Raw genomic sequence first — 25873 nt, 5'->3', positions numbered from 1 at the left:
ACTACGTAGCTCCCTCTACATGAGGTCTTAAAATATAAGGAAAAAGGACTTAGATGCAATATTACTCGACTTCAGCTTCTATCATTTCTCCATTGGCCCCGCAGCCTGTGAAGTAGATGCAACACCTGCTACATCTGCTCACGTACCACCGTACGATCATTGCAGTACACACGCACACAACGACGTAGAAAGAAATGCAAGGGTGAGCTTACCAAACTTAAAATAAAATTATATATATAGAGCAAAATATTTCTCACAGCAATAATCCCATCCATTTCCAGCCCATCTAATGCACAGCATGAAAACGGTTTCCAACTGGTTTCACAGCCTAAGTAATCCAGAAGGAAACCGAGCCGGTCCGGGAGTGACCCATTCCGGTATCTGGATCCAGACAGCACAGCACAGCAGCTCAGCATGAACTTACCGTTACACGTCTACCCACCTAAACATGTAACTCGGCTCTATAATGATGCAAAACATATATCTCAGCATGATGCACACCGCCAAAATTATTTTAATAGCTCAGCTAAGGCAAGTTTAAGATAGATCAGCCAAAATCTCAGCATTTTAAATCAATTAACAGCAGTTACAGCTTAGAAAATAGCTTTTATTCAATAGATCTAACAAAATCATATCAAAACATCTTAAAATAGCATATTAAACCGTTCAAAACGTAGTTCATAGGTTAAAGTAAACTCCCCTTACCTCAGAAAGATGATTCACACTAGATCTACCGAATATTACGTGTTTTAATGCAAGATTCACCGAAGATTCGGCTTTAGAACGGAGTTTCTCCTAAGAACACCATGAACTTCTATGAGAAAGAGAAGAAGAAGAGAAACGAACGGTAAATCTAGCTTCAAACTTAAAGAAACTTACTTCAAATCCTTCAGAATAGACGTAGGATCTCAGATCTGGCGAGAAATCTAAGTTTAGGAAGGTTTAGTATGAGAGAAATGGTAGTTTTTGGCCTTAGAACCTTTGAGAACCTTGGATAGGGGTGAAGAAATGAAAATTTTGTGTGAAGTCCCCTTTTTATAGAAAATTTTCAAAATTTACTGTTCACCGCCGGAATTCACTGTTCATCGCCGGAAACACTGTTCACCGCCTTACTGTTCATGCCGGAAACACTGTTCAGGGTACTATTCACGCCGGAAAATACTGTGCACGCGTACTGTACATGCACTGTACGCGTATGTGACATCAGCTATGACGTCATGATGATGTCACTGATGACGTCAGCAATTACTGTACATACACGGTTTTCACTGTTCATACGCGGTTTGCATTGTTCATTGGCGGTTTTACTGTTCATCTGACACTGTTCATACGGTACTGTTCACTTTTTTTTTTTTTTTAAAATAATTTCAAACTCCATCTAAATCTATTCCAATACCAAATAATCCTTCAATTAACATTGAACAAGTATAAAATATTATGGATTACTCAATAATAAATCTCTAGCCTGACAATTCTCCCCCCGAAAATAAATTTTCATCCTCGAAAATTTCATCACTCAGAGAAAAGATGAGGGTACAACTTTCTCATTCTTTTCTCTAACTCCCATGTGGCATCACCAGTTACTGGGTCCCAAACAACTTTTACTAATCGAATAGATTTGCCTCTAAGTTCCTTAACTCTAGTATCCTCGATACGAGCAGCTGGGACCTCCACAGACAAATCATCTCGTAACTCCACAATATCAGGCTCAATTACATGAGACGAATCAGGAACATACTTTCTTAACTGCGACACATGGAAAACATTATGTAGTCCTGACAACTGAGGTGGTAGTGCTAATTCATAGGCTACTGGTCCTCTACGATGTAATATCTGATATGGTCCTATGAATTTCGGTGTTAACTTCTTAGCTCTTAAGGCTCGCCCCACACCTGTAGTGCGTGATACTCTCAAGAATACGTGATCACCAACCTCAAATTCTAGGGATCTTCTGCGTCGGTCAGCATAAGATTTTTGTCGACTCTGGGTGGCTCTCAGCTTTTCTCTAATAAGTTCAACTTTCTCCTTAGTTTCTTGCAGCATTTAAGGTCCAACCATCAAATGTACTTCATCTTGGAACCAACAGATAGGGGTTCTACACCTTCTGCCATACAGAGCTTCAAATGGTGCCATATCTATACTCGAATGGTAGCTATTATTATAAGTGAATTCTACCAAAGGAAGCATATCCTCCCAATTACTCTTCTGCTCTACAATACAAGTCCGTAATAAGTCCTCTAAGGTCTGAATAGTACGCTCAGATTGACCATCTGTCTGCGGATGATATGCAGAACTCAACCTCAACTGTGTGCCCATAGCCTCTTGGAAACTCTGCCAAAACTGGGAAGTGAATCGAGGATCCCTATCAGAGATAATACTAGAAGGTACTCCATGTAACCTGACAATCTCTCTAATGTACAATTCTACTAATTTCTCCAAGCTAAAGGTCATGTTAATTGGCAAGAAATGCGCACTCTTGGTTAGCCTATCAACTATGACCCATACGGCATCATGATTTTTAACTGTTCTAGGTAGATGGGACACAAAGTCCATAGTCACATGGTCCCACTTCCACTCTGGAATTTCCATTGTCTGCAACTCTCCTGGAGGACTTTGGTGCTCCGCCTTTGCCTTCTGGCAAGTCAAACAGGCTTTAACAAATTCAGCTATCTCTCGCTTCATGCCTGGCCACCAAAACATCTGCTTTAGATCTTGATACATCTTGGTAACACCAGGATGAATGTTGAGATTACCCTTATGTCCTTCTTCTAGAATTGCTCTCTTTAATTCAGTATCTCTAGGGACACAAACTCGACCTTGGCATTTGAGGATACCATCAGCACCTTTACTAAAACCCTTTGTCTTATTTGTCCCTAAGAGAAATACAATCCGACATAACATCGGATCCCACAGTTGTTTATCTTTAATTTCCTGTAAGAAATTATTAGTCACCACAATTCGGCTGCAACTAATCTTTTCAGGTGATAAGTCTACGTGTATATTCAGGTCTTGGAATTGTTTTACCAAAAGAGTTTCACTAATTCTTAAGGAGAATGCCTGAACCACATTCCTACTTAATGCATCAGCCACCACGTTAGCTTTTCCTGGATGGTATTGGAGCTGAAAATCATAATCCTTAAGGAATTCCACCCAATGTCTCTGCCTCATGTTTAACTCTCGTTGATCAAATAAATACTTCAGACTCTTGTGATCACTATATACATCAAACTGAGCTCCGTAAAGATAGTGTCGCCACACCTTTAAAGCAAAGACGACAGCAGCTAACTCAAGGTCGTGAATTGGGTAATTTCGCTCATGAGTTCGCAATTGGCGAGATGCATAAGCTACTACTCTCTTATCCTGCATTAACACACATCCCAATCCTTGATGGGAAGCATCACAGTACACCTCGAACGGTCGACTAGTATCAGGAAGAATCAACACTGGAGAGGAAGTTAGTCTCTGCTTCAACTCATTAAAGCTTTGTTCACATTCCTCAGTCCATACAAAGGGTTGATCACGGCGAGTTAACCGTGTTAATGGTGCAGCTATCTTCGCAAATCCCTCTATAAATCTCCGGTAGTAGCCTGCTAGGCCCACAAAACTACGAATCTCTGTGGCTGTCTTAGGCCTTTCCCACTGCAACACCGCTTCAACTTTGGAAGGATCAACTGTAATTCCTTTAGCTGAAATAACATGACCGAGGAACTTTACTTCCTTTAGCCAAAACTCACACTTAGATAATTTAGCATACAACTGTTTTTCCCTTAAAACACTGAGTACAGTCCTTAAATGCTCTGCATGTTCCTCTGATGAACTAGAATAAATCAAAATATCGTTAATAAAGACTACCACAAATCGATCCAGGAAAGGTCTAAAGATCCGATTCATGTAGTCCATAAACACAGCTGGAGCATTTGTGACTCCAAAAGGCATCACTATATACTCATAGTGGCCATATCTAGTGCGGAAAGCAGGCTTAGGAATATCTTCATCCTTCACTCGGATCTGATGGTACCCAGACTTCAAATCAATCTTAGAGAATACCTTAGCACCTCTCAGCTGATCCATCAAATCATCGATTCGTGGCAACGGGTACTTATTCTTAATTGTCAACTTATTTAACTTGCGATAATCAACACATAATCTAGAACTGCCGTCCTTCTTTTTCACTAAGAGAACTGGTGCTCCCCAAGGTGATACACTCGGCCTAATCATCTGTTTCCGCATTAGATCCTCAATCTGCTCCTTAAGCTCCATCAACTCTTTCGGCGCCATTCTGTAAGGTGCTACAGACACTGGCTCAGCTCCAGGAATCAAATCTATAGAAAACTCCACCTCTCTACGTGGAGGTATTCCAGGAATATCCTCTGGAAAAATCTCAGGGAACTCTCGTACTACTGGTATTGACTGAAGGCTTTGCTCCACCTCTGCATTCATAACTCCCAACAAAACAAAACAAGATACTCCCTCACCTAAGGATGTTTCTACATGTCGAGTAGAAATTAATTCCACACAGCCTTGTTGCTCAGGAAATATTAAACACCTCCGGCCACAATCAATTAGCACACGATTGGCAGTTAGCCAATCCATACCCAGGATTACATCTAACCCTGACATTGGGATACAAATAAGGTTTATTTTGTACTTTCGTCCCTCAATTACTATAGGGCACCTAACACAAACCGTTGAAGTCTTAATCAAACTTAAAGTAGGTGTCGATACTACCAATTCACATCCTAGATCACTCAATGGTAACCCTAAGTTTCTCACACAAATGTCCGCAATAAAAGAGTGCGTGGCTCCAGAATCAAACAATACAGAAAGAGAAGTACCTGCCACTACCGCTGTCCCCTGAACAAGATCTGTCGCCTGGGTTGCCTCTGATGCAGAAGTAGTGAATACACGTCCCTCTGCTCTCGATCTAATTCTCGTCAGAGTTCTAGTCGCTTTAGATCTCACAGCGTGCAAGGCGCTAGCAGAAGACGAAACTGTCCCACTAGGCGTAGGACAGTCCCTAGCAAGATGCCCTGGCTGCTGGCATGAGAAGCAAACTCTGACATCAGTCTGTGGGCACTGGCTCAGGTAGTGTGGCCCACCACATCTGAAACATTTGACAATCTGCGGCACTGAGGCTCTAGGGTTGGAAGAAGTTGCTCCCCTAGGCTGAAATGCAGAAGTAGCAGTCCCTATTGGCACTGGGGCTGATGCTGCCGATCCTCTCGACTGAGATGGTCGAGATTGCTGTTGGCGTAGCGACCGACTATAGAGGCCCTTCTTAGCACCCTTACTTCCATTACCATAGCTACTAGCAGCTCTACTAGATGAAGCCTTCCCAACTCCACCAACATCCTCTGCATTAAGACTCTCTATAATGGTGGCTTGATCCACCAAGTCAGCAAATTCTGTGATCCTAAGTGGGATTAAAATCCTCTTTATGTCAATTCTCAACCTGTCTGAAAACCTCTGACATCTCCACTCCTCTGAGGTCGGGTGAGAATAAAATCTGTAGAGCCAATCAAACTGTATTGCATACTCATAGACTGATGAGTTTCCTTGCACCAAGTTTAGAAATTCCCGCTCTTTGGCAGCACGAACATGAGAAGGGAAAAACTTTCCCAGAAAACTACTTCTAAATACAGCCCAAGTGATGACTTCACCTCGGGCCTCCAGCATAGCACGAGCTCCGTGCCACCACATCTCTGCATCCCTTGTCAGCATATAAGTAGCATATAACACCTTCCTCTCCTCGGCGCAACCCATAGTTAGGAAGATCTTCTCAATCTCCCTGATCCAGAGTTCAGCAGCATCTGGTCCATCCACCCCCGTGAATTGAGGAGGATCATTCTTCCTGAACTCTGACAAACCATGGTATTCAGGAGGAGGTGCAGCTGAGGCAGTAGCTGCTGCTGCCTGTGTTGCAGCAGCGGCTTGGTTTGCAGCTTGCTGCTGCTGAATCATATCTAGACTCTGCCTAACAGTGGCTGCCATGGCCTCCATGGCGTGAGCCATTTGGTTCACGTCAGCAGGAGGAGAAGGGTTTGTAGCAGATCTTCTCGGTCTAGCCATCCTAATATATAGACTAACTTAGATTACTAGCGTTTAACACATTCAGCAATACCACCACATAGCTATATTCACAGATTCAGCTTATAGTGATATATTCATATTTAGTATATCATAACAATTTAATCAGTTTAGCACTGAGGATAACATTATATCAGCATTCACACAGCATAGCAAACACACTTATCTTAACAATCATTTATAGCTTAGCTTAACAACTTTTTATTCATGCAGCATGAATCGCCTATAGCTCACCCCAGTATCATATACCAAGATTTCCTACATCTGTCGTGTCTGAGAACCGAGGTGATCAAGCTCGTTCCCTCACAACCTGATGATTAGAAATTATGATATATGATTCACAGCTAAAATTGACATGTCTAATATGCACAACTGACGTCTAACAACCTCACCCCATAGGTTTACCTAGACCATGCTCTGATACCACTAAAATGTCACGACCCCTTTTATAAGGAACCGAGAACATTGTTTCTACATCACAAACTTATTTGAAATAAAGTATAGAAAATATAATGATGAAATTCTCTTCTCATTCAAAATAAAACAGAGTTTCTTACAACAAATATCCAACAGAACAACATAATATTACATTTGGTTCATAATATTCAAAAATACCCAAAATTATACTACGTAGCTCCCTCTACATGAGGTCTTAAAATATAAGGAAAAAGGACTTAGATGCAATATTACTCGACTTCAGCTTCTATCATTTCTCCACTGGCCCCGCAGCCTGTGAAGTAGATGCAACACCTGCTACATCTGCTCACGTACCACCGTACGATCATTGCAGTACACACGCACACAACGACGTAGAAAGAAATGCAAGGGTGAGCTTACCAAACTTAAAATAAAATTATATATATAGAGCAAAATATTTCTCACAGCAATAATCCCATCCATTTCCAGCCCATCTAATGCACAGCATGAAAACGGTTTCCAACTGGTTTCACAGCCTAAGTAATCCAGAAGGAAACCGAGCCGGTCCGGGAGTGACCCATTCCGGTATCTGGATCCAGACAGCACAGCACAGCAGCTCAGCATGAACTTACCGTTACACGTCTACCCACCTAAACATGTAACTCGGCTCTATAATGATGCAAAACATATATCTCAGCATGATGCACACCGCCAAAATTATTTTAATAGCTCAGCTAAGGCAAGTTTAAGATAGATCAGCCAAAATCTCAGCATTTTAAATCAATTAACAGCAGTTACAGCTTAGAAAATAGCTTTTATTCAATAGATCTAACAAAATCATATCAAAACATCTTAAAATAGCATATTAAACCGTTCAAAACGTAGTTCATAGGTTAAAGTAAACTCCCCTTACCTCAGAAAGATGATTCACACTAGATCTACCGAATATTACGTGTTTTAATGCAAGATTCACCGAAGATTCGGCTTTAGAACGGAGTTTCTCCTAAGAACACCATGAACTTCTATGAGAAAGAGAAGAAGAAGAGAAACGAACGGTAAATCTAGCTTCAAACTTAAAGAAACTTACTTCAAATCCTTCAGAATAGACGTAGGATCTCAGATCTGGCGAGAAATCTAAGTTTAGGAAGGTTTAGTATGAGAGAAATGGTAGTTTTTGGCCTTAGAACCTTTGAGAACCTTGGATAGGGGTGAAGAAATGAAAATTTTGTGTGAAGTCCCCTTTTTATAGAAAATTTTCAAAATTTACTGTTCACCGCCGGAATTCACTGTTCATCGCCGGAAACACTGTTCACCGCCTTACTGTTCATGCCGGAAACACTGTTCAGGGTACTATTCACGCCGGAAAATACTGTGCACGCGTACTGTACATGCACTGTACGCGTATGTGACGTCAGCCATGACGTCATGATGATGTCACTGATGACGTCAGCAATCACTGTACATACACGGTTTTCACTGTTCATATGCGGTTTGCATTGTTCATTGACGGTTTTACTGTTCATCTGACACTGTTCATACGGTACTGTTCACTTTTTTTTTTTTTTAAATAATTTCAAACTCCATCTAAATCTATTCCAATACCAAATAATCCTTCAATTAACATTGAACAAGTATAAAATATTATGGATTACTCAATAATAAATCTCTAGCCTGACAGTAGCGAGAGGGCGTGTCGCTGCAGCGAGAATATCTTGCTTTAGCGAGAGTGTCACGACCTAAAAAGGATTTAAAAGGGGTTAGGGTTACGTGAGAGTTATTTCTCCCTCTCCCTTCAAAATCCCTTTCATCCTCGCGTCTCCAAACCCTTTTTCATCGATTATATTTCCTCCAAAGCAGTTCGGAAGCTTAGTTGAAGGTTGGAGTTGTGTAGGGAACACTTGGAAGTGAGTTTTAAACGGTTAGGATTTTCGTTTTCCTTCCTTCTCTCTGTTTTTGGTGATTTTCGGGATTCTCATGGAATTCTTCCATGTGTTTAGGCCGAAAGTCATGTGGGGATCATTTTCTGTACTTAAGTTTGGATGTGGGTCTTCAATCCAAGGTAAGGGGGGACTCTACCCTACTCCTTTATGTGTGATTTGTTGATATTTTGTGTGATATTGTGATGTGGCTGAGTAGAGGGTAAGAAATTGCTGAGATATGTGAAGTGGGCACTTGTGCCATTTATACATGTGTGTATATCTAAATGAACATTGTGAAAATGTGGGCCTGAGGGCTGTGTAATATGAATGGAAATAGGCTAGGGGCCCGTGGCATGAATGAATTGTGGGCTATGTGCTGTGTGTGCTGTGGAAATGAAATGTGGGCCTAGTACCGTATAGTTGAACAAATATGGGCCTAGTGCCGTGTACTGTTAAATGTGGGCTATATGCCGTATATTAAAATGTGTGTGACTGAGGCGTAGTAGCTCCGCTGTAATGTGCTATGAATGGTTCAGCGATACACTGGGATGTAGGAGATGAGGACGGTAGAAATACCTTGGGGAAGAGGGAGTAATAGTGACACCGACTGCGAAAATTGTAACATCCTATATTTTGATTTAAATAAAATGAGGTTTGTTAAAGTATAATTGGAATAGATTTGGATAGAATTTTAAAAAAAAAAAAAAAAAGCGAACAGTAAAACCGCCTATGAACAGTGTCTATGAACAGTAAACCGCGTATGAACAGTGAAACCGCCTTTGTACAGTGACGATGACGTCATCAATGGCATCAGCATGACGTCATGGCTGACGTCACATCCGCGGACAGTACGCGTACAATCCGTGTATAGTACGTGTGCACAGTGTTTCCGGCGTGAACAGTTACCGCGAACAGTGTTTCCGGCATGAACAGTAAGGCGGTGAACAGTGTTTCCGGCATGAACAGTAAGGCGGTGAACAGTGTTTCCGGCGATGAACAGTAAATTCGGCGGTGAACAGTAACTTCGAAAATTTTCTATAAAAAGGGGGTTGCAGACGAAATTTTCATTTCTTCACTCCTATCCAAGGTTCTCAAAGGTTCTAAAGTCATATCTCGCCATTTTCTCCCATACTAAACCTCCTAAACTTAGATTTTTCTTCAGATCTGTGATTCTACGTTCGATCTAAAGGATTACAAGTAAGTTTTTCTAAGTTTGAAGTTAGATTTACCGTTCGTTTCTCTTTTTCTTCTTCTTATAGATGTTCATGATGTTCTTAGGAAAACCTCCGTTCTAGAGTTAAACCTTCGGTTAAATCCTTGTAAAAGCTCTGTTTTGAGGTAAGGGGGGCTCTACTTTATCATTTTGTTATGTTTATTACTTGTATTCTCATAGATCTTGTCATGTATGTAATTATATGTGAAATAATCCCTGTTTTATGAGAAATAATCAGTGAAAAGTGAAAATAATTAGTTGTTTATGTGATTTTATGATGAGTACATGATTTCTCATCATTCCTATTTAATAAATTTTCTAAATTTTGTCCTATTTGCATCTCCATCTTCTCCATGGATGCCTCTTGATTCTTGAAAGTTGATTGAGTAAATCCATGAATTGGAGCAAAGTTTCTTCAAGTTCATTCATTCTTTTTGGAGAAGCCTCTGAAGGTTGTTGTCCTCTTTGAAGTTGAGAATATGATGTTTGAAAATAAGGTTATGAATAATGAGGACTTGACAAAGGTGTTGTTGCAGCAGAAATTTGTTGATTCCAATCATAATATTGATAATTATTTTATAAAATAATAAAAGAATTACCTAAACAAATATATATTATAGTTAAAAAAAAACAATTAAACAACAATACTTAATATTGGTTAAAAAAATATTAAGTTACTTTTAAGTAATAATTTAATATGTTTTATTAAAAATATTTTCCTTTAATTCAAAATTTAAATTTCTTTATTCACATTTTCTTTCTACAAAACCAAACAGGGGGTAAATCTAACTCTTAACTGATCGTCTTGATTACCTGAAAAATAAATGTAAGGGTAATGGCTTCAGGCACGCCTGCCTGGGTGTCACACATTTGTTGCCCCATACCAACGCCTCACAGGGTGTTGATATGGAGTAAGCGCTGGCCTCCCACGAGCCCCGACTCGTGGTTGGCTGAAAAGTGAGTCTGTGGTGGAGGACACCGTGACAAATGGTGGTTGAGTGATGCTCTAGGCCAATCATGTGTGGCTCCACTGGACAAAGGCTCTGACCCTGTGTGTGTTGTGAAACGAACGCTCTCACTGAGACCTCAGGTCAGGCGGGGCTACCCGCTGAGTTTAAGCATATCAATAAGCGGAGGAAAAGAAACTAACAAGGATTCCCCTAGTAACGGCGAGCGAACCGGGAATAGCCCACCATGAGAATCGGTCGCCTTCGGCGTCTGAATTGTAGTCTGGAGAAGCGTCCTCAGTGGCGGACCGGGCCCAAGTCCCCTGGAAGGGGGCGCCAGAGAGGGTGAGAGCCCCGTTGTGCCCGGACCCTGTCGCACCACGAGGCGCTGTCAGCGAGTCGGGTTGTTTGGGAATGCAGCCCCAATCGGGCGGTAAATTCCGTCCAAGGCTAAATATTGGCGAGAGACCGATAGCGAACAAGTACCGCGAGGGAAAGATGAAAAGGACTTTGAAAAGAGAGTCAAAGAGTGCTTGAAATTGTCGGGAGGGAAGCGGATGGGGGCCGGCGACGTGCCTCGGTCGGATGTGAACCATTTTACCTCCTCCAAAATGTTACACCTTTGTGTATTCATTTTTATATCTCACAAATTTGCTGGCTTATTTTATGTAGAAATTGCTTGTTCGGGTTCATTCTGGAATAAAATGGAGCCTATTTTTGCTTCTATTAGCTTGGAAGATGCATCTTACTTGAAGCAACAGGTAGCAGCTGGGTCTTGAGCATGTCTTATTTTTCTGAAAATGTGTAGTTACCATTTCATTCTCAATATGTTGAATAGCTTCTGACATAGTATTGTTTTTTCTGGTTTCTGAATCAGCTCAATATTGCTGAGGAATTTGATAAAAGTTTATCTCATATGTTTGGCATTGATCGTGATATGTTGGTAAGTGTTTGGCATTATACAGAAAGTGTCCTGTATCTTTCAACTCACTTATCAATAATGAAGAACTTCTGTGTGGATCTCCATCTGTTAAATTTAAGGATCTTCATAATTACACCACATTTTCATATGGAAAAAATATAAAAAAGAAATGGAGCAACTTAAAGATAAGCTGAACCTTTAGAGGAATGTGGTAACTAATGAATTTTTATTTTCTCAGGGTGTTGTTATAAATAACAAAACCACTCAAAGCTCAGATGAAAGAAAGAGAAGTCACTGTGATGAAGAATCTAATAAGATTGATGCTTTAGGTGGAAAGAATGACATGGAAAGACTGGACAAGGTTACTCCACTATTCCAAAGACTTCTTTGTGCTCTAATAGAAGAAGATGAAGGTGAAGAATCATATCACCTGAGTGAAGCAAAGAATATATCTCGACAATGCACTAGTGATGATTCTCATTGCGGTTCATGTAATCAAATCGATTTTGAACCCAAAGATCGGGATAGAATGGATTCTGAAGTTGAATCTAAGGTGGATCTTCAAATTCAGAAGAATTGCACATTGGACAGACTATCTTGTGATAAGAGTACTACATCCAACACGGCCCTTGAAAATCCGGAGGACCGAGTGCCTCCCACGCCTGGTCGTACTCATAACCGCATCAGGTCTCCAAGGTGAACAGCCTCTGGTCAATGGAACAATGTAGGCAAGGGAAGTCGGCAAAATGGATCCGTAACCTCGGGAAAAGGATTGGCTCTGAGGGCTGGGCACGGGGGTCCCAGTCCCGAGCCCGTCGGCTGTCGGTGGACTGCTCGAGCTGCTCCCGCGGCGAGAGCGGGTCGCCGCGTGCCGGTCGGGGGACGGATTGGGAACGGGCACCAGGGTGCATAAAAACGCACCAGGAGGGCACCAGGGTGCGAAAAACGCACCAGGAGGGCACCATGGTGCATAAAAACGCACCAGGAGGGCACCATGGTGCATAAAAACGCACCAAGTAGGCACCAGGGTGCATAAAAACGCACCAGGAGGGCACCAGGGTGCGAAAAACGCACCAGGAGGGCACCAGGGTGCATAAAAACGCACCAGGAGGGCACCAGGGTGCATAAAAACGCACCAGGAGGGCACCATGGTGCATAAAAACGCACCAGGAGGGCACCAGGGTGCAGAAAAACGCACCAGGTAGGCACCAGGGTGGGCATGAAGAGGCGTCCCGCAGCTAGAGATATCACTGAAACAGTAAAACAGGGCTGAAAGTGCATCCGTGTTAAACAAGTTACGAAGGTCATAGCTTTCATCTGCGAGCTCTGTTTTCTACAAAACCAGAGTCCATAGTGAAGCCCCAGAAAAGAGCTTCGCAACAAAAAAAGAATCGTCTCGAAACACGGCCTGTAGCTCGAGATATCGTCGAAACAGTAAACGCTGCCCGGAAACGCTCAGAATCTGGGGGTTGGAAACAGTCACAACAAACTGCGAAGGCCATATCTTTAAGGTCTGAGATATATTTTCTGCAAAACCAGACTCTAGAGTGAAGCCCCTGACGAGGTACCTCGATTGCATGACGAGCAATATTTTGCCTATTTCAACCATGGGTTGCGCGAGGAGGTGAGAGCACGTGTACGAAGTGTCCATGTTGCGAACCCTTTGACAAGGGGCAAGTTGATGAATGTGGCAAGAGCCATAGACATGGAGTTATCGGGGCGTAGCAGAGGATGGATAGGAAAAGGAGATTATAGAGGAGGACACTATCAAGTTAACAAAGCTGTACCTATGGCAGTAGGGAAATCAGGCCCACGATGAACTCCAACCTCCAATGAAATAACTATAAATTAATTTGTATAATTTTTTTATTTTTTTTTATATAATTAATCTCACCTTACTTTATGTTTTCTTAATCTTTAGTTTTATTGTCTCCCATTTATTCCATAATATTTTTTTTTCCAGAATATTGTGTTCGAATGCACCACATGGCCACACACTCATTTCTCGACTTGACTCCTGACCATTACCTTTGCTAAGGGGCCGTCTATTGCATGCGTTGTATCCGTATTGCATTGGGCCATCCGGCGACTATTTACATGAATGTGTAAGACCTCGAGATAGAGGCATCGGATAACTGTGGCCACAGGGCGCGGTAAGCGCGGATAAAAGTAAAAGAAATTGTGAATCTGTGTAAAGTAATGCGCGTTGAGATGAGAATATGCTTTATATAACCTTGTGATATGTAATGCCATGATGTTTTCTTTAATCGTGATAAGATGTGTTTTGTGAAGAATGTATATGTTATGTATGAGTGGTAGGGTAGAGACTCACCCTTACACAACATTTTTCAGGAAACCAGGTTGAATAGTACCAGGCTCACAGTGCATGGATGGATGAGAACTGCTATAGGACTTAGTTATTTTGAGTTATGTAATGAATATTTTCAGTTCTATAGCGTTCTTTTGAAACAGTTGTAAAACTACTATTTCTTTTATTACTGATGAAATTTCTAGAATCTTTGTTTTTCTAAAGTACTTATGAATTAATGAAATTTTACTCTATGAACCTTATGTCATTTCCATGTCTGTTTCTATTTAGAGAGTTTTTGAAAGAAAAATTTACTCTACTATTTAACTTTTTATGAAAATTTATTATATATTGAGAAAAGAAATATAAGGTGTTACAAAAATGGTGCACCACGGGCCACACACTCTCTTCCTGACTAGACCTCTAACTACTATCCTTGTTGAGTGACCCGTGACTGCCCACGTGGGATCCGTGAGGCGGGGGTAACCGGCGACCATTCATAATGGAAATCTGTGATCACAGTGCCATAGTGAGTGTGGCTGGTGTGCATATGCATGGGTTTATGTTTGTACTTATGGATGTGAAATGTTGCCGATGCCGTGAGTGCATTGGCATTAAATTGACCTGAGCTGTGTGATAATGTTGCTTGTGATTGTGTTTATTTAATGTATTGAAAATGTTCTGTAGGTGAGACTCTACGCTGATTGTGTGTTTTCGAGTAGTGTAGAGTACTCACCTTTACATTCATTTTTTAGGTAATCAAGACGATCAGCACCGGACTCAGTAAAAGGGGCAGATGGAACTGCTATGGGACTAGGATTTTAATATGAAACTAATGTATTTGAATGGGTCCTGTAGTAGTGACGATATAGATTGTAACCCCTTTCCTTATTTTAAAATATTTGATGAAACCAAGGGTTAAGAACCTTATTTGAAATGAAATTTCTTTTATTCTGAATTTATGAAATTATGATTTATTGAAATTAAACATAAGGTGTTACAATCACCACCTCCCTCCATTAAAACTTCAAGAATTGGCTGATTAGGTGTAGTATCCTCCTGCTACTTGTTGTTACAATTCTAAACACTAGCAAGTGCACTAGGAATTGCAACAAGTAATGAGTAATTTTTAAGATCAGAGTATCGTCTCCCCAGGGAATTAGAAAATCAATTATCAATTCATAGAACAATAACTAGTTGAGCTATAAGAATTTGCAAGAGTTGTAAGATTTAGAAAATAAGGAATAAGAGCAATTGAAAGGTAAGAAACTTGCAGTAAAATAGATTAAAGAATTTGATGCTGAGATTAGAAATGGATGAATGATAGTTAGGAATTTATTTCACCAGAATATCAATATCAATTCAACTATACCTCTGAACATTCAAGTATTTGGTTAATTGACAGTCAGTTTCATATATTAATAGTCAAAGGTTAATCCCTTAACTCATTGACCCTAACAATCAACTAAACCACCCTAATCCCTTAGGTGAAGTTCAATTTCAAGTTGCATTAAGAATTAGAACCATAAGATTGTAGAATTAAGTTTACTTATCCCTAAGAAATCCCCAATTCTGGTAGTTAATTCATATATGAGAATCAATTCCAATTTCCATTGGCAAAAGTTCCTCTGTTATTAATCAATTGAATTTCCATTCAAAGATCACCTAGAAAGCAGAATTAACAACTCAATTAATCCAAGAACTCAAAGTTCAGAAGCAAGAATCGAATCAATACATCAATTCAAGGTCCATAAACTCCTAATTACGAAGAATTAAGCACACATTGCAACAGAGAAAAAGAAAGAAGGAAAAGAAAAGAAGAAACTCAGAGAAGCCATCTCCATGAGCTCCAATCCAATGCCTCTTCTTGGAGCTTCGAAATTAAACCCCAATCCTCTCTCTCTCACTCTCTCTCAACGAGAATCTAACAGAAAAAGTGGAAATGAACAAAAGACCCCAAAATCTGAGCTTGATTTGGTATTTATAAGATTCCTGACTCTTGGCATTGTCACTTTGCTTCATAAGAGTGGCCACGCAGAGGCTCATGTGATTCGGGAAGACTGGAACTATCACTTTTAATGATAAGAGTTGCAACGCAGAAGATCGAGTGGTTGCACGTGATCACGTTCGATAGCAAGAGTGACCACACGTATCTTGCCTTGATACACTCCTATCTAGAACATCCACTTTTGCCAACAATAGTAGTTACGTAGAGCTCGCTATGTCTGGGACTTCTGAGAGACTCTCTGGAACATCTACTTTCACTGGTAAAAGTGGTTACACAGAGCTTGCTGAAATTTAATCTCTCTAAAACACTCACTTTCGCTAGCGAGAGTGGCCACGCAGAGGTTTGCTGAGATTCAGTCTCTCTGGAACACTCACTTTCGCTGGTAAGAGTGACCACGCCCAGACTCCACTTCTCCTTTAAACTCTGGAGTGATCACTTTCACTAACAATAGTGATCACGCCCAGCTTGCATTCCATAATTCTTGTGTTTTGAGTCCAGAATTGCCTTCCTTTCCATTGATCTTCCATTTCCATGAACCTTGCTCAGATTATTCCTACAAAAACAAGATTGGATTCTTAATTTCTAAGCAGAAATTTCACAAATGCTAAAATAACTACATATTCAAAGAAAACCTTCAATCATTCTATTTTTCTGAATTTTTCTGCTTTTCTTATATATTTTCCTTCTCAAATGAGTTAGAAATACACTAAAATATTAGTAAAAATATGGATTCATCACTACCGAGAGGTTCTGCCTTACTAAGTCTGTCTGTCTTGCTGGCTTCTTATAAGTCCCATGATTACTCTTAAAAAATGAGACAAATCGTGCCCCACGATGGGCGCCAAAATGTTCCTGCTAGGGAAACACTAGTCTTCGGATCTCTGCTCTGAATTGATGATGTCCTTCTGACTGTTGCTGACGTGGCCTGACGTGGGGAGGGTACCTGCAAAAGGCGCTCCGATGCTGAAATTAGGATTCAGTTCTAAGAAATAAATGCTATTTAATATTGAAAAGTCAACCCCTTACCTGTACTTCCTACCTTCCTTTTATAGGCAGTATTATGGGCTAATGGGCTTGCTGAGTCAGCCTGGTTTTGGCCCTTTAATTAGAGAGGATTAATGATTTGGTTATTACCTTTAATTGGGTTAATTACCTTTAATGCTAGCTGAGAGGGTACTCGGCTTGACCTGATCGAGGGGGTATTCGGCTCCCTTTTCTATAGGTAAGACCGAGTACTGTCTTATCTAGTACAGGGTTTTTAGTGGAAGATAAGAATAATACAAAGCTTTGAATTTTCAACAACCTCAAAGACAATAACAACCATACTAGTTTCAGTACCAATCTTATAATCTTTCCTTCAACGATCATCCAAATATGAGATATGGTGCCTTTGAGCAACGGTAGCAATAGACTGGCCAAGCAAGTAACAGCTACAGACCACTCCCAATGAGACAGCAACAAACACATCAGAATTCTAAGCTTTCATTGGAGGATTTAGTCAAACAAATGCCCAAGAGCAATTTGCAATTCCAACAGAATGTAAATGCTTCCATCCAAGATCTACAAACACACCAGTTTGTGTGATTATGATGTGTTTGTTATAATATATCAATGGGTGAGACTATACCACATATGTTGTAGTACATTGATTAGTGTAATTATAACATATGTGTTAGAATAATATTGATTGATGTAAGTAGTATAATTTGGTTTTACCACTATTGAGTTATTGTATAGATAGTTCAGAGATACACTAGGGGTATAGAGTCTGGAGGCGATATGGGAAATCTAGAGGAAATGAGGGTGATGAATGCTAATAGCTTATGTGTACACAATTAGTAGCAAAGCATTCATAAGGCCTCACACTCATTTCCTGACTGATCTCTTGACTATACCTTTGCTATGAATGCCAAATAAAAGACAAGTTGTATCCGTGTGTGGTGGCTGATGGCGACTATCCATGCTGACATAAGTCCATCATAATTAGGAAGAGTATGTTGACAACGATTTAGGGGCCCGTGAGTACCTAGATTACTCTTATTTGGTGAATATTTCATATTTGAAATGAAAAGAGTGGCATGAGCTCAGATATTGATTAAGTGAGAAATTGAATATGTTAAATAAAAGAAAAATGGGTTGTATTTGATTCAATGATAAATAATATGTGTGAATGTTGTCTGTTTAATTAGAATTATTTTATAAATTATTTCTAATGTGATACAAGATATATTAGAAAATATTTTTTGTACTACGATTATTTTATAAAATGAGAATTTAGTGGGCGCAGAAAGCTCACCCTTACAAATATTTTCAGGTAATGAAACTGAAAAGATAAATAAATATTATAACAAAAGGAAAAATAAAAGAATTTTATTGTGTTTTATAAATTTAAGAATTAAATTAAAGCAAAACTTACATTTCTCTTATGAAATTTTATAAGATTCAAAAGCGTTTAATATGTTAAATAAATTTTTATTAGTTTATATTTTAGTAAAAAATTTACTCTAAATAATATTTTGAATATAATATATATTTTTAAGAGATTAATTTTTATAAATATATAAACAATTTATACTTCAAACTGATGAGAATACATCTCAAAATGTTAGTTAAATTAGTTATTACAAATTGTCAATAATTCTCACTTATGTATTGTTACAATGTAAAATATTTTTATACTTTTAATTCATTTTAATTAAATTATTTTTATATTATGGTAAATGATAATTCTCAATTTTATAAAATTATGATTAAAAATAAAATATATTAAAAATAATCATATAAAAGTAATTTATTATACTTTATCATAAATTAGTAGTCTACGTACTTCTCAAAGTACTTAATAAAAATTCATAACTCTTTTATTAAATAATGTTTGATTAAAATACGTATTAAATGTATTTGGAAACAAAAAAAAAACTGATATTTTTTTATTTTATTGAATCAATTTAATGATTTATCGTATCGGAGAAAATTGTTAATTGTTGTAATAATTAATTTGGAAAGCATGTCGCTACAAAATTTAATTATAAATTATAATCATACGATGTTAATCTTTACTTTCAGGAAAAATAAAGGAAATTGCAATGGAAAACTTGGGCTTGTTTGAAATTATTTTCTGTTTTCAATTTTTAATACGAGTTTCGAAAGTTGTTTTGAAAACTTGTTTTACGCTCGTTTTAAGAATATAATAAAGACAAAACTTGTTTGAATAAAAAACAATCTTTGAAACAAACAAAAGAGAAAAGGTACAGCGACTAACATTATTATCCATCATTTTGTTTTTGGGGACACATCATCTTCTTTCTGAATGTGAAATAGTGAATGGTCCCACAATTATGAGAACACCAAGACAAAAATAGAAACACTAACGTAAGATGACAAATTGAAAATGCCTGTCAATAAGTGTCCTAATAGGCATATGGTGGGTGACATGGAAGCTTTCAAAACCTTACAGGTCTTAGGCTGTTCCATCGTCATGTATGTGATCAACCCACCTAGAACCTACGCACTTTTCGTTCCTAGTCCATCACCTAAAAAAAAGAAAATAAATGTTGCCTCTAAACCGAAACAAACTAAGGACCCTCATCACATGATACTAAAATTAGAATCTTCCCTCCTCTCTTCCTAAACATCACTACAATTCTTTTCTGCATTGAATTCTATTGATTCTTTTGGCACATTTGTTTGTAGCACATTGCCCCATAAATTGCATGTCTTTCTTGCATTATTGGTTTGTTGATTACATTGAGAATAACATGTCAAAACTTCAAGTTGATCAACTTGATCAATTGAGGGAAATATTTGCAAGATTTGACATGGATTCAGATGGCAGCCTAACCATCTTGGAACTCGCGGCGCTCCTTCGATCGTTGGGGCTCAAACCCTCGGGTGATCAAATCCATGTGTTGTTAGCCAACATGGATTCAAATGGAAATGGCTTTGTGGAGTTTGATGAGTTTTTGGATGCTATATTGCATTACATGAGTTCAGAGATATTGTTGAACCAAGAGATGCTCCTTGGGATCTTCAAGTGCTTTGATCGTGATGGAAATGGTTATATATCAGCCGCAGAATTAGCAGGGGCAATGGCCAAAATGGGTCAACCCCTTACATATAGAGAGCTCACAGAGATGATCACAGAGGCTGACACAGATGGTGATGGTGTGATTAGCTTCAATGAGTTTGCCACTGTGATGGGTAGATCAGCCTCTGACTTCTTAGGCTTTGCATTGCTGTAACCTGAGGTTCATCATGGCAATAATGGTTTTGCGCATTAGAACATGTTTCTGTCCTTGTTATACCAAAATGGTGTCAGACAAGAAGGGGAGAATCATTTCCTTGACTAACATGTAAATTCTTTTCATTCTTTTTTCTTCTGGTGTAGCTTTTATCGGTTGTATAGTATTTGTTTAGTGGGTTGACGGCAATATGTTTATGATTGACAATTTGGGTTAAGAGGAATGATCTTGGATTGATCAAGAAATGATCAAAGGAATGATCTTGGATTCATGTAACTTATGGCTTGACTTTAATTAAAAACTTAACATGATGGTTTATTGATTATAAAAAATCGAGTTAGTTAGGTATAATTGTAAATACAATTAAAAAAAAATATAATTAAAAAGAAACTCTTTTCTCTCTCTTTAGATAGAAGAAAAAGTAGTTATAAAATAAGGGTGAATACACTGATTCATTTTACGGTGTTATGGTAATCAGAAAAGTTCAATTTTCTCTCAACCATTAGAGAAAACCTAAAGGAGGAAGGAAGAGTTGGAAAAACGTTAAGAGATCAAAACTACAAAGAGAACACATCAAGGTTATAAATTCGGGTAAGTCTTCTCAATGTTGTTGATGTGTGTGAGAACCATGAAATTCAAGGTCAAAGGGTTATAATAATTTTGCAATAGAAAAAAAAATCAAAGATAGAAATTACTAAAAAACCAAATAGTTGGTATCAGAGCTCTAGGTTGTGAATTTTGTGATCCTCCATAAAAGATTAGTTCTCCATGAAAAATTTCTCTAATTTTCACGAACCATAGGAAGAAAATTATGAAGATTAGGGCTAGTCATGATCATTGTAGGATTGATGCATGTTATCTTATAATCATATAATAGTTTAGGGTTCTATTAAAATAAACCCTAAGGTTTTAGACGCTATGAACTTTTGTTTGCAAATCCATAAAAGGATGTTGATGACGGTTTGTAATCTGAACTTCTTGCACACTTATGCTTATTCACACATTTTGGGTATGTGTGGTCATGCTTGAAGGATAGCACAACCATGCTTAAAAGTTGCATAATTGTGCTTAAAATTGGCACAATCGTGCTTAAAGGGAAGCATTATTGTGCTTCGTAGCATGATTGTTTGAGGAGTAGCACAACCATGCTTCACGAAAAATTGTAGAACAAATTTTATAAAATTTTAAAGATCGATTTAGAATTATATTAGAGAAATTTTAATCATCAAAGTGATTAAATACACAAGTTTATTAATGACATTAAAGAGACATGTAGGCACTTAATAATGTGTTTGTATATCTAAAGATAACATGCATGTCATCTTGAGTGTGACTATTTGTCTATTAAACCATGTTAGTTCTAGCATTATTATAGATTTAATTATGAATTTAGGTACTGGCCAAAGGTGAACTTAAATGCATAATTGATGTTAGTTGTTGTTTCAATCTATTAAATTTATTCAAAGCATTAATATTTTAGCATGTATTATTGATGAATCCATATTTTTACTGATATTTTAGCATAATTCTAACACAATTAATAAGAAAAATATATGAAGAAAGCAGAAAACTCAGAAAAAAAAGAAGGAATTGAAGTTTGTTTACATATGTAGTTATTTTAGCAATTGTAGAAATTTTGCTTAGAAATTAAGTTTTTAATCTTGTTTTCGAAGGAATAAATTGAGCAAGGATCATGGAAATGGAGGCTTGAAGACAAGGAAGAAGAAAGAAGCAAGTCTGGACTCCAAAAACACAAGACCAAGAAAGTGCAGACTGGGCGTGATCACTATTGTCAGTAAAAGTGATCACTCCAGAGTTCAAAGAAGAAGAAAGCTTGGGCGTTATCACTTTTGCTAGGAAAAGTGAGAGATCCTATGAAGTCTCAGACTCAACATGTTGGGCGTTATCACTTTTATCAGTAAAAGTGAGCGTTCCAGAGAGGCAAATATCAAGAAAAGCTCTGCGTGATCACTATTATCAGCGAAAGTGAACGTTCCAGAGAACCATCAACCTGGCGAGTTGCGCGTAATCACTTTTATTCATAAGAGTGATCACGCGCAACCACTTGACCTCTGCGTAGTCACTTTTATCAGCAAGAGTGATAGTTCCAGAGAGCCTTCAATATCAGGAAAGTTGCGCGTGGTCACTTTTTCTCATAAAAGTGTTAACGCGCAACCATAAACCTTCTGCGTGGCTACTATTTCTCATAAAAGTGATAACGTGCAAATCTGAAAAATTGTATAAATAACAGAAACGTGCAGATTTTTCAGAGTTCAGTTTTATTTTTCGGTTTTTCTGTTAGATCTCGTTGAGAGAGATTGAGAGAGAAGATTGGGGTCAAGTCTTGAAGCTTCCACAAAGAGGAATCGGATTGGAGCTTCTGGCCATGACTTCTTGGAGTTTTTCTTCTTCTTCTTCTTTCTCTTTCTCTTCTCCCATGTCTGAGTAGTTTTCTTGTAGTTAGGGGTTTATGGAACTCGAATTGATGTATTGATTTGACTCTTGTTTCTGGATTTTGAGTTCTTGGATTAATTGAATTGTGAATTCTGTTTTTCTTGCAATCTATGAATGGAAATTCGTTTGATTCATCTTAGAGGAACAATTACCAATGGAAGTTGGATTTGCTTCTCCGATCTGAGTTAGCAATCAGAAGTTAGGGATTTCTTAGGGATAAGGAGACCTAATTCTGCAATCTTAAGGTTCTAAGTATTAATGCAACTTGAAATTGAACTTCACCTAAGGGATTAGGGTGGTTTAGTTGCTTGTTAGGGTCAATGAGTTAAGGAATTAACCTTTGGCTATTGCTATGCGAAACTGATTGTCAATTAACCAAGTTCTTGAATGTTCAAAGGCATAATTGAATTAATACTGATATTCTTATGAAGTAAATTCCTAACTACCTTTCAATCCATTTCTAATCTCACATTGCATTCATTGATCTGTTTTTCTGCACATTCTTCTTTACTATTAATTGCTTTGGTTTATTGCTTTTGTATGTTACAACTCTTCTCCTAAATTCGTATGGCTCAAATGGTTACAATTTTATGAATTGATACTTGAAATCTAAATTCCCTGTGGAGACGATATCCTGTTCTTAAAAATTACTCATTACTTGCTGTAATACTAGTGTACTTGCTAGTGTTTAGATTGCTAACAACAAGTTTTTGGCGCCGTTGCCGGGGAATTTTGAATTTTAATATCATTAGTAGCAGAAAAGTAGCTAGATTGAGCATTTATTTTTGTTGTTGTTCTGCTTTCATGTTTTTCTACATAATTTCTCTGCATCTTGTGTAGATTTCTGCATAAGTTCTACTGTCATTTGCATAAAGTTTTTGCATTCTCTACATAATCTCGTTTTTCATGTTTCTGCATAATTGTAAACTTCATTCTGCATAATTTCTATGTTTTCTGCATTCATGAATTTCTGATTCTGATAGAATTAACACTGTATTTTCTGCATAATTTTGTTTTTCATTCTTGTGCATAATTTTAATTTTTGTTCTGCATAAGTTTCTGTGTTTTCTACATATTTTGTTTTGTAGCTTTTCTGTTTTCTTTTGCATTTTTCTGCATAATCTTGTTTTTTTTTATTTTCTCCATAAATTTCTATATTTGTTGCATGTTATGTTTTGTAATTTTCTGCATAATTTCATATTTCATTTTTCCTAGTTACAAATTTGATTAGACTTTTGTTTTCTTTCTTTTTGTATGCAAGGAAAAACCAAAAAAATAAGTTGCTCTATTATTTGATGGCAACCATCATGTATCAGAATTTTTATCAAAGCCAAGTTGCAAGAACAGAAGCTTATGAACCAGATACTCTTAATGCTTTGATTAATAATTTTCAAGCTAGAGTTGTCCAAACTAACCCATTGGTGTGTGATTTTTACAGTGAAAATGATTTGAATGAAACATATGATGTGGCTGCACCAGAATTTCAAGAAGAAATCAATTTTGGAGGAAATTTTCAAAGATCTGAATATAACTTTCCTCATGAATATCAATATCAAACTAACATGAGTCGGTCATATTATGATTGGAATCAACAAATGTCAGCTGCAACAACACCTTGCTCAAGTCCTCATTCTTCACAACCTTACTTTCAAGTGTCATATTCTCAACCTCAAGGAGGACTGCAGCCTTCAAAGACTTTTCCAAAAAGAATGAATGAACTTGAAGAAACTTTGCTCCAATTCATGGAATTTACTCAGTCAAGTTTTAAGAATCAAAATACATCCATGAAGAAGATGGAGAAGCACATAGGACAAATTTCAGAGCAATTGTTAAATAGGAATGATGAAAAATCACCTAACAATACCATTGTAAATCCAATAGAGCAAAGCCAAGTTGTCTGTACAAGGAGTGAAGTGGAAGTTTCAAGTCATAAAGCTGCTGAGAAAGATGAGGCATTAGATAAATCTGAAGAAAAAAAGATTCAAGATAAGCAACAAGAGGATTGCAAGGAAGAGCAGTTAACGATTTTAAAGAAAGAAGAACCAAAGGACATCAGCAAGACACAACAAAAAAAAAACAAAAACCGTTTGTTTGAAGATGAACCTGAGCCAATAGATGAAGCTAAACACAAGAAGTTTCGATTTCTTCAAAGAGTGCAGAATTTCAAGCAGGAAAAACAGAAGGATGATTCTGTTACAAGAGAAATACTTGCTGCAGTAACATATAAAGACAATGAAAAGGAGGGAAAGAAAATTAATAAGTATATCAAGTTGCTAGAACTTCCTCCACTATTATTTCAACCATGTTCTGAATTAAACGAAAAGCTGCAAGTTGATAAGAAAAAGGGGAAATGTGTAAGTATAGAGCAAGAGCCATTATCTGCAAAATCATCTCTTAGAATCAAAGATCAATAACGTCAAGCTAGTGACGTTAAAAGAGCGCTTTGTGAGAGGCAACTCACACTTTTTTTTTCCTTTCATTTCTTTTCAATTTCTGTTTTTAGTTTTAATTTTCTGCATGATCTGAGTTTCTGATTGCTTTGCAATTGCTCTTGACAGTGAAACTAGTCTTTTGCTGGAACTTCCACTCTGAGGCTAAAAATGAGGTTAAGCACAAGCTTAAAGGGTCTGCAAGGATTGTTATAATTGCTGGAACATCCATTTTCCTCAGCATAACCACATAGATACTTTAGGATTTTTTTTTTCTCTATTCCCTTTTAAATTTCTGATCTTTAACTTTTGTTAGAATACAGATTAGGAATTTTAAATTTTGGTTAATTCTGAATTTTAGAATTCTGCATATTCATGTTTTATAATTTCTGCAATTACATTCTGTTGCATCTGGTTTTCTGAGGTGAATTTGATAAGTGGTTAGAGGTTTGATGTTGTGAGAGTAAATTGAAAGGATTAGAGTGTGAGAAGTAAGCTAATTGAGATTTTAGAGAAGTTTGATTAATGAAACGAGTCACTATGTTGCAGGGAATGAGCTACACAAAGAGTGAATTTTGAGGTAATCCTCTAGAACAATCACTTTTACTGATAAGAGTGATCACACAGAGGCAGATGGGGAAACATCAGTTCAAGAATGCTTCCTCTTATTGGCAAAAGTGACTACGCACAAGTAAGTATAACCTGGACCTCTGTGCGTTATTACTTTTATTAACAAAAGTTGCAACATAGCTGCGCGTTATCACTTTTTCCAGCAATAGTGATAACGTGCCCCTTACTCTGAAAAATACACTCTCTGGAATGTTCACTCTTATGAATAAAAGTGATAACGTTGAGATTTTTTTTTTATCAACATAACGATCACTTTTATTCTTAAAAATAAGCACAGGCCATGCGTGACCTTAAATGA

General features: G+C 37.8%; 2 protein-coding genes across 2 annotated transcripts; both read left to right on the top strand.

Annotated features, from left to right (window-relative positions):
* The first annotated feature begins 11261 nt into the window (after nucleotides 1-11261).
* On the top strand, nucleotides 11262-13324 carry LOC113851963. Its single transcript, XM_027482234.1, has 4 exons — nucleotides 11262-11344; nucleotides 11461-11526; nucleotides 11744-12130; nucleotides 13052-13324. The coding sequence occupies exons 1-4, from the start codon at nucleotides 11288-11290 to the stop codon at nucleotides 13322-13324; spliced, it is 783 nt and encodes a 260-aa protein (XP_027338035.1). The 5' UTR covers nucleotides 11262-11287.
* A 6255-nt stretch (nucleotides 13325-19579) lies between these two features.
* LOC113851957 (calcium-binding protein LPS1-beta-like) lies at nucleotides 19580-25199 on the top strand. Its single transcript, XM_027482228.1, has 3 exons — nucleotides 19580-20058; nucleotides 24354-24874; nucleotides 25075-25199. The coding sequence occupies exons 1-3, from the start codon at nucleotides 19580-19582 to the stop codon at nucleotides 25197-25199; spliced, it is 1125 nt and encodes a 374-aa protein (XP_027338029.1).
* Nucleotides 25200-25873: the final 674 nt, after the last annotated feature.

The sequence above is a fragment of the Abrus precatorius genome, unplaced genomic scaffold (assembly GCF_003935025.1).
Source record: "Abrus precatorius isolate BTA unplaced genomic scaffold, Abrus_2018 Scaffold0, whole genome shotgun sequence".
NCBI lineage: Eukaryota > Viridiplantae > Streptophyta > Magnoliopsida > Fabales > Fabaceae > Abrus > Abrus precatorius.
This window is presented reverse-complemented; position numbering and strand designations above follow the sequence as displayed.